At 46.9% G+C, this 20587-nt stretch overlaps 1 protein-coding gene across 1 annotated transcript in view; it reads left to right on the top strand.

Moving 5' to 3' along the window:
* Positions 1–20587, top strand: part of LOC137411776 (uncharacterized) — a 32648-nt gene continuing 12061 nt past the window's right edge. The window contains exons 1-2 of the mRNA XM_078777302.1: positions 1–238; positions 16392–16454. Of these exons, the coding sequence (XP_078633428.1) occupies positions 1–238; positions 16392–16454 (301 nt within the window). The remainder of the gene's footprint in view (positions 239–16391; positions 16455–20587) is intronic.

The raw sequence follows: 20587 nt of genomic DNA, 5'->3' as shown, positions 1-20587 counted from the left end.
ATGAACAAAAAGTACAGTGAGTCACAGGAGCAGAGGCTCTTCACTGCCTTGGACTGTACTGCCTTGGACGGTACTGTACTGTACACTACGACACAACACTTTACTCTCCTGTGTCCAATGAACCGAGATCTCTCCGATGAGGAACACGTGGTGAACACTCCGGGATCCACGATGGTCTCCGATGGAAGGAACCTGCTTGATCCGGGAGAATCTCCCGCGGACAAGGAGTTCGGACCCGGTACGTGACGTTCTTATTAGTCCCCGACCGTTGTACACCGGAGGGGACTTTCGGTTTGCACTCCGTCCCTCCGTCCCTCCGTCTGTCCGTCCGTCACGCAAAGAACAGTTTTCCGGACTTTTTTCCTAATCTCTGAATGCTAATGATTTCAAACTTGGCAGATGGTTTCCTCATGATAAGTTACAGATCAAGTTCGAACTTCACGACGTTTCGATCATTTTTGACAAAGTTATGGCACTTTGAACTTTGGTAATTTCCCCAACAGTTGTCCGGAGGACAGACTGCCGGTCGGGGACGTGAATTGCAGCGCAATACTCAGAATGCTTGTTCCCGTGAGGGTCCGTGCTGTGCACTGTGCACGTTCATAATAATAGTTTATGTTAGAATCACACCATGTACGGATCGTGCTCCATCGTAGAAGATCGTGTCGATGTCCTGATCTGGTTCCCTCGCACAAGATCGTGTCGATGTCCTGATCTGGTTCCCTCGTTCAAGATTGTGTCGATATCCTGATGGGGGTCCCTCGTATAAGATCGTGTCGATGTCCTGATCTGGTTCCCTCGCACAAGATCGTGTCGATGTCCTGATGGGGTTTTCCTCATACAAGATCGTGTTGATCTCCTGATCGGGGTCCTTCGTTCAAGATTGTGTCGATATCCTGATCTGGTTCCATCGTACAAGATCGTGTCGATCTTGTCACCGAGGTAGGTGGTCTTTCTGTCTTCTACCGACTCCTCTCCGGCCTTGCTCCCCCCCCGCTCTCTCTGTGCTCTGTCCCCCAAATATTCCTACAGGTCGCACAAGATCTGCCAGCAACCCTCTGATGGTTAAACTGCCGAAATCTCGGCTCTCTGCTCACCTTCACTCTTTCAATTCCTCTTTTCTCCCGCCTCTGGAACAAACTCCCTCACTCTCTTCAATCCCACTCCACCCTCCAGGTCTTTAAAACAGCTGTTCACCACCATCTCTTATCTTCCCCCATCCAAAACCTTGATCTTTTCTATCCCCGATAATTTCACCCCAATTCCACTTTTTGAAATACCAACTTCTGACCTGGAAGTCCTTGGTGTCCTTGTGTGTTATACTTCTCCCACCCCTTCCCACGCCTCCTCCCCCCGAGCCCTCTCCCTCCCACACATCTCCCTGCTCTCAAATGTTGTGCGCTCTCAAGTGTTTGTGTGCTTCCCATTCTCTTGTCTTCCGCTCCCTCTTTTTATATATTTTGTTTGTCTGGTTGATTTGTTTGTGAAGTAAATGTCATGGGGGGTTCTGGAATGTCAGCTCTTTCACGAGCCTCGATTCAGTATACAAATCCAAAACCTTGATCTTTTCTACCCCCACTAATTCACCCCAGATCCACCATGTTTGAAATTCCAACTTCTTTCCTGGAAGTCCTGGCAGCATCCATATGTTTTATACCTCTCCCACCCCCCCCCCCCCCTTCCCATGCCTCCACCCCAAAGCCCTCTCCCTCCCACAGATCTCTCGATGTCTCCATGTCTCTCGGTCCCTGCTCTCAAATGTTGTGTTTGTGTCCTTCCCCCTCTCTCCCCATCTTGTCTACCGCTCCCGATGTTATTTGTTTTATGTGTCTGTTTGTCTTTCTGTGTGATTAATGTTCGCTCTTTCACGAGCCTCGATCTTGTATACAAAAAAAATAAAAAATAAACCATGATAACAAGAACCACCATAATTAGGGCCGGTATTGCGTAACAATACTGAAATACAAAAAAGCCCCAAGCATGTCAGATTAATTAAATGGTAGTCATTTAAATACCTCTGCCCCTCTCCCACCTACATCAAACTTTCATGCACATATGCTGGGGCACAGTTTTAAGTGACATTGATTACCAGATTATCAACTGATTATCCGTTTCGGAGATCGTAATGTGTGCGTTTATCAGAATTTATTTCTTGTTCTTGAGTATGTAGTTTTCTTACTCATTGCGCTGCGAACCAGTTAATCTAATCTAATCTAACATTAATCTAAACGTATTTTCAAACCAGAAGGTCTCATTCTAAAGTCTAATCGTTTTGATTTATATTGCGTCCCTGTATTGTATACTATGACTATTAGTATGCACATTTTGAGTATTGTACTAAATATGTAACATATAATATGACGAATACCACTTCTGTTCATATCGATATTTAAAATTTCCATGTACGCACGTTTTGTAATGTATGTCAGTATTTGTATCGTTATGGGAGAGCTATATAACACAACATAATAATTCCTATTCCTGTTTATCGATCATATACGTAAGTATGTAAATTGCTGAAATGTGACAATTTCTAAAATAAAATATAGTTTAAAATAAATGTCACCCAGTGTTTATAAATATTTGAAATATCTCCATTAGCTTTTGCGTAAACTTCATTAAAACCGCCAACTCCGAGTTGGGATTGAGACCAAAACCACTTGGTCATTGTAAAGAAAACAAACTTGTGTAATCTCATTTATTTACATCTTCGAAATTTCATCCGCAAAAATAAGCACCACAAAAATGAATGGGTGATGCACATCATAACTTGCGGGGTTTATTCGAAAATTTTGATTTACGCTATCATGATGTATGATTACAACAATGTGATATTGATATTGTTACGGTCCGCAGATTAGATGTTATTGTCGCGTGACTACCCTTGGTGAACACCGTAGGGTAACACGGATGACCGATTGCGAGACTTTACACTCCCGAGGCGAAAACTCAATGGCGGATTCAAGCTCAACACAAAGTTAAACGCGCGGGAGGCCAGACGCAACGAGCTCCACAGCCTTATCTATTAAAATGAGACACCCAGGAAACTGCGTTCAAATATGTACAGAAAATAATATAAGGATTTATTATTTAAAAGTAATAACAGTGAAAAAAAACACGCGCCGGTAATACTAATAACTAAATCGGGACGTCCCCACACGACTGATATCAAACACAAAACGAGGGAGATTAATTACGAAAAGAACACGTCACGTCGTTCAAAATGTACGCGGATTCGGGCTTATCTGGTCTTTCGTCGTCTTTGTGGCTGCCGTCCAACACCGCTCCTTTCGGCCCGATCGCACACCTCGCTCCAAGTTCCACGGCCCTCTGCGTCCGCCTCCAAGCGCCACCAGGCCTCGTCGGTCCAACGGCCCACACACACCACGAGCTCCTTTGCTCCAACGGTCCACCGCAGGGCTGCACGAAGCAACCAAAACCAAGTGCCAACTGCCAACTGCAACGAGCTGTGGTCACGAATGTTCAACGAACCGTGTCCTGTGCCAACTCCGACGAACTGTGCAACGAACCGTGTCCTGTGCCAACTGCCACGAACTCTGGTACGGAACTGTAACAACGAACTCTGCGACTCAACTCTCTCAACTCTGGACTCCACTCGAACTGCCGAAATGGCGTCCGACCGTCGCCTATATTGGTGGCCGATGACGTCACATTGGCGCGCTCCTCAGCCAATCATAGCCTCCCAACTCGCCCAGGTCACGCCCTCTGCGGCATGCGACTCCTGACATCTCCCGTCCGTGACCCCGCGGTCCTGGTGTAACACGTGCCAGCGAGGTTGGTAGGCCTTTGAGGTGCGCAGGCGAGGTTTGTAGGCCTTGGAGGTGTAAACGGTGGCGGTGTATTGTGGCGGTGTTCTTGGCCTGGTGGTGCCCATTTATTACGAAGTCAATGTCAGGGAAAGGGAATTATTTAATGTTGCACTAAGGACCTAACTAATGTTTATGTGGTTTGCAGTGCCATAAAGGACAAAGGTTTGATTACTAGGTGATACTCACAGGGGCGTTACCTTTAATCCCTCACTATTTAACACTCGAATCTCCAGGTAGATCCACACTCATACATCTTACCCCGACAACCGCCTGAACATCAATAACTTATTACATGTAGAGTCCCTGTCACGACAGCCGAATACCTACCTATTCAGATCTACCTAGCTCTAGATGTTGCATTACCAAATTCATAACACAGCCCCCCCCCTGGAACCGTAGCTCCTGCAAGGTTCACCGCAGGGCTACCATTCCAGCCTTAACACTTACTGTCACACACTTAATTAACCTATGAAATAAATCAGGAAGGGCTGTGGGAAGTGAGTCGGACTACCTACCTACACTTCCTTAACATGCTGAACCCCTTAACCATCATGCAAGTATGTACATCTTCTTCGTTGTTCCTGTGGAGGGAGGAAACAACAACACACAACACTAACTTAACCACAAAACTTAACCATCTTTCCAAAACTCAAAACTCTAACCTTTGTACATACCCCGGTCTACAGACCGCGTCCCCCGGTGGATGCCACAAGACTCAACCTTACCTGCGGGGCCATCCCCAATGCATCCCCCTAAATTTCCTCGGGCCCTGTCCAGATGTTACAGGTGAGTGACACGGCTCGGTGGATTTCGCCCACATTCATGCTACACAGACCCCTTAACCACTCATTCTCATTCCATAGGTCATCAAGGCATTTCAAAAATCAACAAAGCACTTATTCCCAATACACCCCCTGCAGGACCATGGCATTGATGTCATTCACGTGTGTGTGCATTCCTCAACTAGGCAGCGGGGAGGTACCGCACAAAAGATGGTGGGGGCGCATCAGGCTGTGGTGCCCGCAGTCCCAAAAACAAGTCAACCGACTTACAAATTCATTGCCCCCCCCCCCTTTACCTCTTGGCCCCGTGACAGCCCAACAGCCCCTTTCCGCCGTTACCTCGCCGGTGAGGGTCTCCACACACACCAGGCTCCTTTGCCTCCTGCTTTCACGCAGCAACACGGGTCACCGGGGGACTTCCTCACCCCGCGGCGCCCAACCAGACCCTCCACCGACGAGCTCCAATTTCCAGTTACCACCGGCTGCCAGGGGTAATTGCCGCAGAGGGGGGCCCGCAGGCATCGCTCCTCAGAGCTTGCTCTGTACCTGCGGACACACACACCTTCCCCACCCACAAGACCCCAAAACACACTTCCTCCCCCACTGCCATTCAATTCTCCACACAACTCAGCACAATTCAGTACAATTCCATAGATGGTGTAAAAGGTGTTACAAGGCTTGCCATGGCCTGCTACATGTGAAATTCCCCCAGTTCACATTTAAACCATCACATCTTCCCAAAAGCACATTTCCAAAAGCACAATTATCACCCCTCATTATCTCCAATAATCATCACACACTCTCCAGGTTCCACTCTCACGACCACATCAAAACACCTAACCACAACACAAAAACATACGCCACCCACAAGACACTGTGGCTCCCATTCCATCCCCTCACCGGCCATGTCATCACTCGCTCTCACCTCCCAACTCCAAATTACATGTCCCCAATTTCCCAAAGCAAATCCTGAAGCCTGGGACAGTACTCCTCAAAACACTCACCTCAAGTGCAGGTAGTTGCAGGTTGGTCAGGTTCAAAGGTGCCATCCACCCATACAATTCCCAAAATTTCACATTGGGCCAACCAAATACTTCCAAATTTCTCTTTTGTCCCCACTACACTGGCAGGTATGTGGATCCGCATCCAACGGTGATCATCACTACACAACTACCTGTGGCCACGACAGCTCTGCACCTCTACCGTGCAAGGGTCACCGGGACAAGGTGAGCAGTCAAAACGCCAACATGGCCCATGAGTGTCCATAAGGGTGCGACCCACCATCCATCCTTCGGCCCCCCTGCGAGGAACACAGCTGCAGCAGCCCCAGCTGGCCAATGTGGTGAGCACTTGCTGCCACAACACACACTACCGCACACACAACCTCGGCCCTGGGGGGCACGGTCACAGTGCGTGGCATCCCTACAGCCACGTCCCCTGCACCTCCCCATCATCCCCCAGTCCGACTACAGAACTGCAGCCCCCCAGTGCTCACCCACACTTGACCACACCAAGGTCCAGTCAACAGCCATGCTCCACCAGGAGACTCACCCAGAAGACATGGTCCACACACCTCGGACACGCACAGCACCACGTTGACCCTCAGGCTACACAACTACATCCCCATCATCCCGCGTCCCAAATATCAGCACAGTTGCCCCCGCAACCAGTTGAAAGCTGTGTCTTGCTACCCTATTAATTTCATCACAGCCTCCAACACTTTGGTCTACACACCTGGATCAATAATGGCGTCACTGTACAGTGTCCACCATGGCATTTCAAAATCCACCCTTAAATTTCCATCTAACCCACAGATTACCCATGCCAACCATTTGTCACATTTCACTCACCTCACCAAAGAAGGATGCTTTGCCATACACATGCCAGCCGAGCATGGCCCATATGCTCGGCGCGTTACACATCTCCCGATTCACATCCCCATGGCTCTCTTCCCAACCCGAGAGTCCATAAATCATAACGGAGCATCTGTGGAAGGTCACTCACACCATCACGCTCCACAGATGCCCCAATGGTTGTCCGGCAGGCTATCTCCATCCCTGTCCATTCGGTTTGACCCGCGTCCATAGACCAACCACCATGCCAGGTCACCACATGCTGGTTGTCCCAGAGTCTCAGGGAGAGGGTGTCAGGTCGCATGCCCGGGTGATCACTACATCAGGCCCAAGCTGGCCATCTGCGGTGCCACCACCAAAGCGCGACCCACAACACCTCCCCCTAGTGGTCCTCAATATTTGCCATCCCAGGCTTGAGAAACCACCTCGGACCTCCCTGGAGGTCTTAACCCCCACCAGGGTCCGGTGACCCTGCCGGCCCGAGCCACCAGCTCGGACGGCGCCCCGATGGACAAGGGACGCCACACTCCACCAGACCCCCCGTGGGACCCAGCTCGTACCTCGACACCCAAGGCTGGACCCCACGTCCAAATCTCGCCATCACAGCCCCCCAGCTGGCTGGCATACCCAAATTTTGAAAGGGGCAACTTTGGCCCGAGGCCATCACCCATGACCTCGCCATGTCCAGATCCCGCAGCCCGGGGACCAATCCCCACCATGGCTGCTCCAAATCAATTTCCCATTGTAATTTTCTTTTAAATTTTCTTTTACAAATTTTCATTCCCACTGCCAAACCGCAGCTGCAGGGAACAACCTCTACCACCGGTTGTTCTGCCCCTCCCTGCAGTTGATCCAAATTCCCTACAGGGACCAAATCTCCAGAAGCTCTATCTCCCGATCCTCCAAGATCCAAATCCAGCCCGGAGCCAACACACTCCCCCAACTGGTTGTCCAATTTTGGAGCCTCTGTTTCCAAATAGCAGTGTACAGTGAGCGTCCCCTCGGTCATTCCAACCACCTCCTCGAACCAACTCACCTCTTCCCCCAGACTCCTTTGGGCCTGAACAAGCTCTACCTCCATGGGACTGTCACGGGTCTCCAGCCGCTGGATCAAATCATCCTCATCATTACAAATCATTCCTGGCCCCGCCAGGCTTTGATCAATATCCCCAATAAATACCTGGTCCGGCTCCATTGCACGGACCCCCAAAAACTCTACCCCCTCTTGCTCCGCACCACCGCCCTGGTGCTGCACAATTCCAAATTCATCCCCCGGTTGGGGTGTTGTGACATCCACACGGTCCCGATAAACAACCAGGCCAGAATGTGGGAAACATTCCCCATTACAACTCTCACATTCCAAATTTCCTTCCCCGCTCACCTGTGGACTCTCCACGTTTACCTGCAGGCATTCCCCCTCTACCTGTACACATTCCCCATCCACCTGTGGACATTCCCCATCCACCTGTGGACATTCCCCATCCACCTGTGGACCTGCGGTCTCCCCATTTACTTCAATTGCCATTCCCTGTGCAATTCCCAATTTTGCCATTCCCGGCTCCTGAGCCCCGTGCACATCTGCATGGGCCGTACTCTCTCCTGTTCCCAATCTAGCTTCCCCCCGTTCCGATTCAATTTTTGCCACCTTTGGCTTCTCCTGTGCCCCCATTTGAGTTTCTACTTTACCCTCAAATTTCCCCAGTCTGTCCGTAATTTGGTTTTGCACTCTCCCTTCTATGCCATCAATTCGTTCCCCCAGCTGCTGTGCCATTTCCCCAATTTTTCCTTCCAATTGTTCATTCCTTCCCTTTATTTCATTCCTCCATTCCTTCCCCTGCGATTCCATTTTATTTTCCAACCCACTTTTCATTTCTCCCATATCCTTACTCATTCCCTTCATTCCTTCCCTCCATTCCTTCCCCTGGGACTCCATTTTATTTTCCATCCCACTTTTCATTTGTCCCATTTGTTCCTCCAATCGCTCACTCATTCCCTTCATTCCTTCCCTACATTCCTTACTCATTTTATTTTCCAGCCCGTCAATTTTTCGAAGCAATTGACCCAACATCTGGTCGGTTGTCGGGGCCGTTCCTACTGCTCCCGACTCCCCGGTGGGGGAGGGGGATAAGTTGGTGCTCGGGACGAGGGAGGTTCCAAGGCTCACCTCTGCATCTAATTCCCCTATTTCCGGCTCACTCCCGACGCTGACGGAGGCCTCGCTGCGTACTTCCATCTCGTCGACCTCCGACATCCGCTTTTCGGAAGGTCGTTCCCCGCGCGCGTATTTATTTTAATAATTCCTGAAACACAATTTAAATTTGACGAAGACGCGATATCGCGCTCCGTTTGCCCAATTGATTATCAAATTTCTCCGCCTCAACTATAAAAATTTTGCGTTCGAACGTCGAGCGCAATGTACGCCCGACCGTGTCGATGTCGCCCCGCGGACAAAAAAATTTGTCCGACCGTGTCGATGTCTCGCCGCGGACAAAAAATTTGTCCGACGGGTTCAAATCCCACTCCTGACACCACTTGTCGCGTGACTACCCTTGGTGAACACCGTAGGGTAACACGGATGACCGATTGCGAGACTTTACACTCCCGAGGCGAAAACTCAATGGCGGATTCAAGCTCAACACAAAGTTAAACGCGCGGGAGGCCAGACGCAACGAGCTCCACAGCCTTATCTATTAAAATGAGACACCCAGGAAACTGCGTTCAAATATGTACAGAAAATAATATAAGGATTTATTATTTAAAAGTAATAACAGTGAAAAAAAACACGCGCCGGTAATACTAATAACTAAATCGGGACGTCCCCACACGACTGATATCAAACACAAAACGAGGGAGATTAATTACGAAAAGAACACGTCACGTCGTTCAAAATGTACGCGGATTCGGGCTTATCTGGTCTTTCGTCGTCTTTGTGGCTGCCGTCCAACACCGCTCCTTTCGGCCCGATCGCACACCTCGCTCCAAGTTCCACGGCCCTCTGCGTCCGCCTCCAAGCGCCACCAGGCCTCGTCGGTCCAACGGCCCACACACACCACGAGCTCCTTTGCTCCAACGGTCCACCGCAGGGCTGCACGAAGCAACCAAAACCAAGTGCCAACTGCCAACTGCAACGAGCTGTGGTCACGAATGTTCAACGAACCGTGTCCTGTGCCAACTCCGACGAACTGTGCAACGAACCGTGTCCTGTGCCAACTGCCACGAACTCTGGTACGGAACTGTAACAACGAACTCTGCGACTCAACTCTCTCAACTCTGGACTCCACTCGAACTGCCGAAATGGCGTCCGACCGTCGCCTATATTGGTGGCCGATGACGTCACATTGGCGCGCTCCTCAGCCAATCATAGCCTCCCAACTCGCCCAGGTCACGCCCTCTGCGGCATGCGACTCCTGACATCTCCCGTCCGTGACCCCGCGGTCCTGGTGTAACACGTGCCAGCGAGGTTGGTAGGCCTTTGAGGTGCGCAGGCGAGGTTTGTAGGCCTTGGAGGTGTAAACGGTGGCGGTGTATTGTGGCGGTGTTCTTGGCCTGGTGGTGCCCATTTATTACGAAGTCAATGTCAGGGAAAGGGAATTATTTAATGTTGCACTAAGGACCTAACTAATGTTTATGTGGTTTGCAGTGCCATAAAGGACAAAGGTTTGATTACTAGGTGATACTCACAGGGGCGTTACCTTTAATCCCTCACTATTTAACACTCGAATCTCCAGGTAGATCCACACTCATACATCTTACCCCGACAACCGCCTGAACATCAATAACTTATTACATGTAGAGTCCCTGTCACGACAGCCGAATACCTACCTATTCAGATCTACCTAGCTCTAGATGTTGCATTACCAAATTCATAACATTATTTACCGAGCGGAGGTACCGCGGCCGAACAGTTTTTCCCCGACTCACCCGATTCACCCAGACGTTGGCCGTATCGCGCCACAGCTATTCAATAGGGAAACGACTAAGACGACGAATACAAAGAGGAAGAAGAAGACGTACAGAAGAGTAATGGGGTTTATTATTTACACACACATCAGCAAAAAGAGCAGTCACTATTATTTACAGGGGACATGAAAAAGCAGGTAACACAGTGCAAATTACTAGCTTATACAGACTTAGTTTACTACCCAGGACAGCACGAACAGAACAAACTCACGTACACGAATGGGGAACTTGCTGGCAGGAATGGCTGGAAAGGAGAGGAAGGTCCGGAGCTGGCAGCACGATCGGCGCGTTCGGCAGCCGCCGTCCCTTCGCGGCCCTGCTCCAAACTGCCGTCCAGGCCTCAAATGGCTGTCGAGTCTTGTTGCTGCTGTAGACGCTACTGCTGCTGCTGCTGTAGACGCTGCCGCTGGCGAGCAAGGTGACGAATAGCAGGCTGTTGCGCTTCCCCGGATGATCTCTGCTTTTGGACCTCACAACTCAGCTCTTGTCGTAGCTCGTCTCAGATCTCCGCTCATCTCAGCCTTGGACCTTTTTGCAACTCTCTCGCAACTTTCTTTGTCATGTAGCTCTCCACGCAGCTCAGCTCAGCCCTGGACCTTTTTGCAACTCAGCTCTCTTCTGACGACCCAGCTCTTTCCTTTTGCACCTCACCACGCAGCTCAGCTCAGCCTTTGACCTTTTTGCCACTCTCTTTGGGGAACGTCCCGCCGCGGGTTATATAGGCCCCGCCCCTCAACCTTTGCGAACCTCCTTGATCTTTCTCTCCACCCCCTCTCCAAGTCCAACCCCTTGTTCGTGGTTGGTTGAGTGGGGCTGACTCACTCCTCCCCTCTATGACGAGGTGGGGACCCGCCTTTCTTCCCCAACCCTGCCTCGTGGTCAATGGCGGCTTTGGAGGGGATGTAATTGCCAATCGACGAAAGGGGGAATGGAGGTTTTTGGGAATGGGAATGAAGGGAATCTATCTCTTTCACTTGGTGCAATGGAGTGTCATTCTAATGGAAGACAAGGCCTTACTCTAAAACACATAATAAAGATATAAGCTACTGAACAGGGGTCTTATAGTGTCCTGCAATGTGGTGTTTCATGGAATTAACTACCGGGACGCCCTTTTTACCTTTACACAACTCTGGAGGCAGGAGGGGCCATATCCAAACAATGTTACACAACAATTTGCCACAATACAATACACACAATCAAAAAAATGCAATCCTCATATTCGCAACAATATCAAATCTCAAGAAAAGAAAATATACACTCTAGCTATAGATTTCACGAGTCGTTTCTTCAAACATGGTCTGACACATGTAACGTCTTCATGGTGAGCATCAAAATCTATCAATAATTACTATATCAAGTGTTCAAGTATGTCTTTAAAAGATTGAGAATATGTGTGAGTCTGCACTCAATATGTGTGAGTCTGCAATAATTATATTGTAATTATATTTCAATTCGGAGTAACAGGTTCATGTTAAACAACTGAAATAATCATTATTTATATTTAAAAATCACGCAATGCCTTATCTGCTTTCTGTATATTATATAAATTGTGAGAATACGATAAATAATGCGCGTATTGAAACGCCAAGACCTTATTTGTTGAGAAAATGCTCAGCAAATATGTTTTATTTAATGGGAATGTAAACGAGAATGGGGGGCGATTCTATTATGATGGGGGCGAGAAACGTATCCGCGGGGGGGGGGGGGGGGAGGGGGAGGCGAGTTTATACCGGTGCAGATTCGCCGGGGGGAGAGTTTATACGGGGGCGGATTTATTTCGCGACACCGGCAAGCTGACCAAGCAGTTTTGGGGAACTTGAACTTTTGTTTTAATGCAAGCAGTGGAGGCTCTAGAGTTTAGACTGCCACAATGCAGCTCAGGGGAGCTTGCAACCTGATTAGAAAAATGTCAAGCAAACAAAATGAAATACAATCAATTTACTTCAAAGAATGCAAAACGATACAATAAGCAAATCATATAAGTGCGATGACGGACTTAATTAATGAATCATGACAGACTGAAACAAGAACGGCACTCAGTCGAGAGCATACCTCCGCCTGGTTGGCCATGTCACTCAGTGGTGAAGAATCACTGACAAAATTCAACAATTCTCATATCCGAATGCATATTCAAATCTTCACCAAACTCGAATCCATTTGTCCTTGTCAGACACCCTCTGGTGCACCAAGTTTCGTCCAAATCCGTCCACAACTTTTTGAGATATTCTGCAATGTATCGTTTTTGGCCCTGTCTCCCAATGATGAAAAATCGCTTCAAAAAATTCGAATAGCCTGATCCAAATCCGGATCTTCACCAAAATATCATCATTTCGTCCTGGTAACATACGCTCCATCTCTGCCAAATTTCATCCGAATCCATCCACAACTTTGAGATATTTTGTTCATAAACAAACAGACAGACAGGGGTTAAAACATAACATCCATCCACCTTTGGTGGCAGAGGTAACAACTAACACAGGCCACATACATCCGATACGAAAGGCCGACACAACATCACACACACAGACCCTCTATCTAACCCAAGAAGGGAAAGGGAAGCAAAAGAAAAAAGAAAAAAAATATTCGCATGGAATTCAAATAAAATGGGATATGAGTATGGGAATGGAATGGGGTTCAGGCTTGTTTGAAGGTCAGATTCATCGATGCTCGTCAGAGCGGGGCTTGGTGGGAACAAAGTGAATGGACCAGTCATCACGCTCTGCGATTCCTTTCTCCAACCTCCTTCATGCAACACATCAAATCCCTCAGCTCAGGAAGTTCATCGAGTTCGACTCCCTCGTAAAGCACACGTCGAGCCCGTTCACAGCATGAGGCACCGATTGTCCCCGCAGAGACCCAAAGAAGCGCCCTTTTCCACGGAATAACCCCTTTTCCTTTTTGTCCACCTGCTTCTTGCACACTGCATCCTTCAGAACGTTCGTAGAGATCCAGTCCCTCACACCAACATGCTCAAGCCGTTCACGCCACGAGCAAGGATTCTCTTTGTAACGTGCCGCCAAGACCCGCTCTTCTTCGTCTTCTTCTTCTGCCTATCTCCTCCCACACGTTCTTGCTTCAAAGAAAAAGAGTTGAATCCTTTCCAAAGCTGTTTTGTGTTCCACCACCAACAGTCAAAATCACGTGGAGTAAAGGGAGTGAATATGGGGTAAACCTTTAGAAAAAGTAAAAATAATTACGAAAAGGTCCTATTTGGGATCCACAGTTGACCTGGCATTTCTTGCGCAATCCACCAAAAACAACACCAATCGTCGTCTGTGCATGCTTTGTAAACGATTGACAGTCCCACAAATGTAACAATATAAATCATGAAACGACGTCACCCCGACGAGATGTTATCATTCCTCAATACAGGACAAGGGTTGTTGTGACCATATAGTCAGGTTCACTATGTCAATAAATTATATTTCGTTCAAAATCATGGTAGATTAGCAAACCTATACATTTTTGGAAAGGTTATAGCATAAGGAAACTAAAAATCAATGTTTACATTTGGAGAGATACCTGTATGGAGGCCATTTTGGATTTTCAAAATGGCCACTGTAAAATACATATTTGTTCTATTTCTGCCTCTAATTACCCTAAAAACTTTTTAAAATATACTAAACCTATATTTTCAGGGACAAGGAATCCAATGAAAGTATCAAATGAGTGTTATGGGGAATGGTAAGACACGAATCAAAGGTTTTGAATTGCAAAATACTGTCTTTATATTCGCGATAAGTTGCATAATCAAATACATGTTATCATTTTGTACAGGCAGTTAATAACATCAAAATGTGTCACAATAATTCATATCACCAAACATACACAGGCAGTCAGCAAAATCATATATACACATGCAGTCAGTATAACTTCACATCTACACAGGCAGTCAATGACAAAATATACACAGGCAGTCAATGGCATCAAACATACACGATTACAGAATATGCCATTTAGAGTTCGTCATCACTGTCCTGTGTGTCGTATCCGACAATATAGTCCGCATCGTTTTCACAGTCCGTTCCACACAAGCAAAGGTCGGTCAAATTGATTGGCAAATCGAATTGGTCGAATGGTCGATCAAATCGAATTCGATGAATCGAATCGAATCGAATCGATCGAATTGGTCGAATGGTCGAATGGTTGATCGAAGCGATTGGTCGAATGGAATTGGTCGATTGGTCGAATTGGTCGAATCGAATTGGTCGGAATTGGCAAATGTAAACATTGATTTTCAGATTTTCCATGTAATAACGTTTCCAAAAATGTATAGGTTTGCTAATCTACCATGATTTTGAACGAAAAAACAAAGTGAACCTGACTAATAAACCAACTCCACACATCCTTCCACAAATGTTTCACGCGGAGAGCCGGCTGGCTTCCCCCCACCTCCCCATCATGGCACGGCTGTTCTCAACACTGCACTGAACAGTTCAATTAATTTTAACACAGTGTAGTTTCTACCACATTATAACTTTCACCATGTGATTGACGACTTAAATGGTATTTATTTTGTAACATCCTCGCATCCAGTCGTGTGTATCTTCTTTTTGTTATAAAAGAGCAAACGTATATGGTTACGTCGGTCTGCATGTGTTCAGATGCGACTAAAACGTCTTCTTCTTCTTCTTCAAATAAAATTACCACCCTCTTGATTAACCCTATTAATTGCGTGAAGACTGCTGAGAACCCTCAGACCTTTGATGACCCTTTAATTTCCCCAAGACCCTTCAGACCACCAAAACCCCTGAAGACCCAAAACACCCCGAAGACCCAAAACACCCCGAAGACCCAAAACACCCCGAAGACCCATAACACCCCGAAGACCCAAAACACCCCGAAGACCCAAAACACCCTGAAGACCCAAAACACCCCAAAGACCCAAAACTCCCCGAAGACCCAAAAGACCCCGAGACCCAAAACACCCCAAAGACCCAAAAGACCCCGAAGACCCAAAACACACCGAAGACCCAAAACTCCCCGAAGACCCAAAACTCTGCGAAGACCCAAAACTCCCCGAAGACCCAAAACACCCCGAAGACCCAAAACACCCCAAAAACCCAATACACCCCGAAGACCCAAAACACCCCGAAGACCCAAAACACACCAAAGACCCAAAATACCCGAAGACCCAAAACACCCCGAAGACCCAAAACACCCCGAAGACCAAAAATACCATTGAAGGCCCAGAGGATCCAAAAGATCCTGAAGACCTAAATGGCCCTGAAGACCCAAAACATCATGAAACCCAAAAGACACCGAAATGGTCAAAGATGCCCACCCCTCTGAAACGACGTGTGGTGAGGTGCGCGGAGCGCGCCGAGTCACGCTAGTATGTATAATCACGCAAGCGTAATATATAAAACAAAGTGTGTGTATGTGTGGTGTCCAAATGTAAGTGTTAAATTTAACTTCCACGTCCCGCACGACACTCCGACAAGCTAAGATGACGAATAAACAAGGGATCTCGGAAAGTCAGACCTGATGGGATACAAGATACTGACACAGACAGAGCAGCGCCGACTCGGACGTGTGTTCTCGAGCTTGCCCCACAAGAGACCTCCCCTTCCCCCGATGCTGAAATAATCAGAATCACTACAATTTAACACAGGTGGAGGCTAATGAACTTGGTGTGTGATTTTGAAGGTGCTTGGTTACACCTGAGCTAATTTATAATTGCTATTATATGGGGGTGGACACTTATCCAACTAAGAAATTCTAGTTTTGTATTTTTTCTTAATTTTCTGAAATTTGCATAATTTGTTTTTCACTTGGAAGTTGTGGGTTGCGATATGTAAATAAATTGGAAAACGTCTGATTTAATGCAATTTAATTCCAGGCTAAAGACCAACATAAGGTGAAAAACTTTGAAAGGGGGTGTAGACTTTCTATACAATATTCTGATAATGACTGTTGAGAAATGCTCCTTAAAATTGAGTTCGAGTGTGATGTTTTATTTTCAGATTTTATTGTGGCTGTGAAGGTGGAGTCCGAGTGGCTGGACCAGTCTTCCTCGTTCGACAAAGGTTTGAACGACAACAATCTTCATGTTGTAGTTCTTTTTAGTTATTTTTTACGATAAAATGAGAACGCTATGTTTTTTTTTTTTGCCAATTGAAGTTTCTGGTTGATGCTAATCAGGGGGCAGTCATAATTGCTTTACGAGTGACTGTTGGGCAGTGTATTGGTTCAATGCAATGTTCATGTGAATTATTATTGATCATTTATTATTAACTAGGACGTACCCGTACGTGGGTGCCCGTTCCTTGCCAAAAAAAAAAAAAAAAATGTCTTCGCCCATGCATGCATGGGCGTGCCCATGGGCCCATGGGCGTGCCCGTAAGTGCGTGATGTGACCGTACAATGAATGTATCGTCCCGACGCCGCAGCTCGGATGGCGCTGCAGTTAATCGGGCCTGTATCGGCAGAGTTATTATAAACGTGTACTACAATCGATCGTACCTTACAGCGTCTGCTCGCCACGTTCAGCATCAGTACGTCGTCACTATGACTATCCGTAAGTCCGGAAGTGACGTCCTCATTTGACTGTCCGGAAGGTCGCATATCGCAGTTACGATGAATCGCAAATTAGTTTTAATTAGTTTTAAAACATAGTTTAACGCCAACATAGCGCCAACATAGTTTGCCAACGTGAAATAAATGAATACGCTCTCAAATGTGCCGTCCGAGGCAGAGTCTGTTCGCCACGTTCGGCACACGTGATAGCTCGCTGCTCTCTGATTGGTTGAATCGTTTTTTGGACATAGCTCGGTAACTACTTCTCTGATTAATATGAAACCTTGAAAAGGCACATCCTCAGGTCCCCAGCAATATACCTGGCAAGTTTCAAGTATATCGGACCCGTGGTTGTCGAGAAACAGCGGTCACAGACACACATACACACACACATACACACACACATACACACACACATACACACACACATACACACACACATACACACAGAGATTACTGGAATTATAGATAGATGATTTTGTGTTGTTGAGATGGTGTTGATTGCAAAAGTTAGAGTAAAAAATGGAAGGGTATATTGTAGTTGGATTTGCAAACCATGGAATTATTTATTTATTTTTAAATTTAACTTTATTTTTGTTTGTTTGTTTTTCCTGCAATGTCAAGGCTCATGAAAGAGCGAGAACACTGAACAGATCAAGACGCAGCAGTATATAGAGGGGGGAAACACCAACAGCAGGGTTGAAGGAAAAAATAGAGCAAGACCTGGACAAATAATGGGTGTGGAGAGGAATGGGGGGGGCAGGAGAAGATGCATGGAGTGGACAAGATGGATACAGAAGCAAACTGTCATGAAGGAAAAACTGGAAGTTTGGAGGGAGATGGGGTTGTGGATGGCCGGTTGGTTGCGGGTTGGCGGGTCAGGAGGTTAGCCGGTGTGGAAAATATCATGGTTTTGGATGGGGTATGATCTGAGATGGTGGTGAACAGCTCTCTTGAAGACTTGGAGAGGACAATGCGATTGAAGAAAATGTGGAAGTTGGTTCCAGAGGTGGGGAAAAAAGAACAAACTAGAATGGCACTCAGCAGAGAGCATACCTCCGCCTTGTTGGCCATATCACTCAATGGTGAAGAATCACTTAAAAATAATTTTTTTAATCATATCTGAATCCATATTCAGGTCTTCACCAAAATCGAATCGATTCTTCCTTGTCACACACGCACACCCTGTCCACCAAGTTTCGTCCAAATCCATCCATAACATTTTGAGATATTCTGCAATGTATAGTTTTTGGCCTTAGCTCCCAATGGTGAAGCAACACTGAAAAAAATTAAATCATTCTCATATCCGAATCCATCTATCTATAATTCCAGCAATCTGTGTGTGTGTGTGTGTGTGTGTGTGTGTGTGTGTGTGTGTGTCTGTGTGTGTGTGTGTCTGTGTGTCTGTGTGTCTGTGTGTCTGTGTGTGTGTTTGTTTGTTTGTCTGTGACCGCTGTTTCTCGACAACCACGGGTCCGATATACTTGAAACTTGCCAGGTATATTGCTGGGGACCCGAGGATGTGCCTTTTCAAGGTTTGAAATTAATCGGACAAGTAGTTACCGAGCTATGTCCAAAAAACGATTCAACCAATCAGAGAGCAGCGAGCTATCACATGTGCCGAACGTGCCGAACAGACTCTGCCTCGGACGGCACATTTGAGAGCGTATTCATTTATTTCACGTTGGAAAACTATGTTGCCGTTAAACTATGTTTTAAAACTAATTAAAACTAATTTGCGATTCATCGTAACTGCGATTTGCGACCTTCCGGACAGTGAAGACTGCACTTCCGGCAGCCAATCACAGAACGCGTTATTGCGTAGGCGTGGCCGATGTGAGAGCGAGCCGAGCCGAGCGCGTGCGCCATTACGGTTCGTAATTCGATTTCTTCCGGAGAAAATAATAATTTCTCGATTTCTTATGCGCATTATTTCTCCCAATTCAGTCAGAGCGAAGGGCGGAAGCGAAGAGCGTTGTTTTTTTTGTTTACGGGCGTACGGGCGGGGTAGAGCGTACGGGTAGCGTTATTTTTTTTTTTTGGCAAGGAACGGGCACCCACGTACGGGCATGCCCTAGTGTTTAGAACTTCACCAAAATCGAATTGATTAGTCCTTGTCACACACCCAACGGCTCCACCAAGTTTCGTCCAAATCCGTCCACTCCTTTTTGAGATATCCTACTTTGTATCGTTTCTGGCCCCACCTCCCAATGGTGAAGAATCACTTTAAAAATTCTAGTAGCCGAATCTGGATCTTCACCTAAATCTAATCATTTCGTCCTTGTGACATACGCTACGTCGCTACATCTCTGCCAAATTTCGTCCGAATCCATCCACAATTTTTTGAGATATTTTGTTCACAAACAAACAAACAAACAACCAGACAGGGGTGAAAACATAACCTCCATGCACCCTTGGTGGTGGAGATAATGAGCAGAGGTAAACCATGATCTTGATTAATGTAGTTTCACCAGCAGGGGGTTTATGGTGGACTGCGTGTACCCTGCAGAAACCTGGGGCGAACAAAGCACGGAAAGAGCAGAGGGTGCAAGACCAGAAAGGAGACCCTAGAAGACAGAGAGACGACCAAGCTTCACCTTGAATTCAAAATTGATTAAATGGAGATATCTTTTGTCACTGATCTGCACATAAAACCCCTCAATGTCAAAGTGCAATTTTTGGGGGAATTTCTTTTACTAGGACGTGCCCGTACGTGGGTGCCCGTTCCTTGCCAAAAAAAAAAAAAAAAATGTCTTCGCCCATGGGCCCATGGGCGTGCCCGTAAGTGCGTGATGTGACCGTACAATGAATGTATCGTCCCGACGCCGCAGCTCGGATGGCGCTGCAGTTAATCGGGCCTGTATCGGCAGAGTTATTATAAACGTGTACTACAATCGATCGTACCTTACAGCGTCTGCTCGCCACGTTCAGCATCAGTACGTCGTCACTATGACTATCCGTAAGTCCGGAAGTGACGTCCTCATTTGACTGTCCGGAAGGTCGCATATCGCAGTTACGATGAATCGCAAATTAGTTTTAATTAGTTTTAAAACATAGTTTAACACCAACATAGCGCCAACATAGTTTGCCAACGTGAAATAAATGAATACGCTCTCAAATGTGCCGTCCGAGGCAGAGTCTGTTCGCCACGTTCGGCACACGTGATAGCTCGCTGCTCTCTGATTGGTTGAATCGTTTTTTGGACATAGCTCGGTAACTACTTGTCCGATTAATATGAAACCTTGAAAAGGCACATCCTCAGGTCCCCAGCAATATACCTGGCAAGTTTCAAGTATATCGGACCCGTGGTTGTCGAGAAACAGCGGTCACAGACACACATACACACACACATACACACAGAGATTACTGGAATTATAGATAGATAAACAAATTGAAAATGAAAACTTTAAATGTCTTGCATCAATAAGTATTCTTGGGAAAATGCCAGGGCCATAGAAAAGGCCCCTTTATGTAGTATGCTCCATGTGGCAAAGTACATTATAGAAAAGAAGGGACATTCCATAGCTTGTAGAAAATGCCAAACAAAACAAAATAAGGGGCATTCAAAAATCTTGTGTGCATGCTGGACTCCCTGTGTGTTCTGAGGAGGAACCAAGTAATGCTCTGGAAAAGTTCATATTAG

This window comes from Myxine glutinosa, chromosome 5 (genome assembly GCF_964187855.1).
Source record: "Myxine glutinosa chromosome 5, kmMyxGlut1.1, whole genome shotgun sequence".
Taxonomy (NCBI): Eukaryota; Metazoa; Chordata; class Myxini; order Myxiniformes; family Myxinidae; genus Myxine; species Myxine glutinosa.
This window is presented reverse-complemented; position numbering and strand designations above follow the sequence as displayed.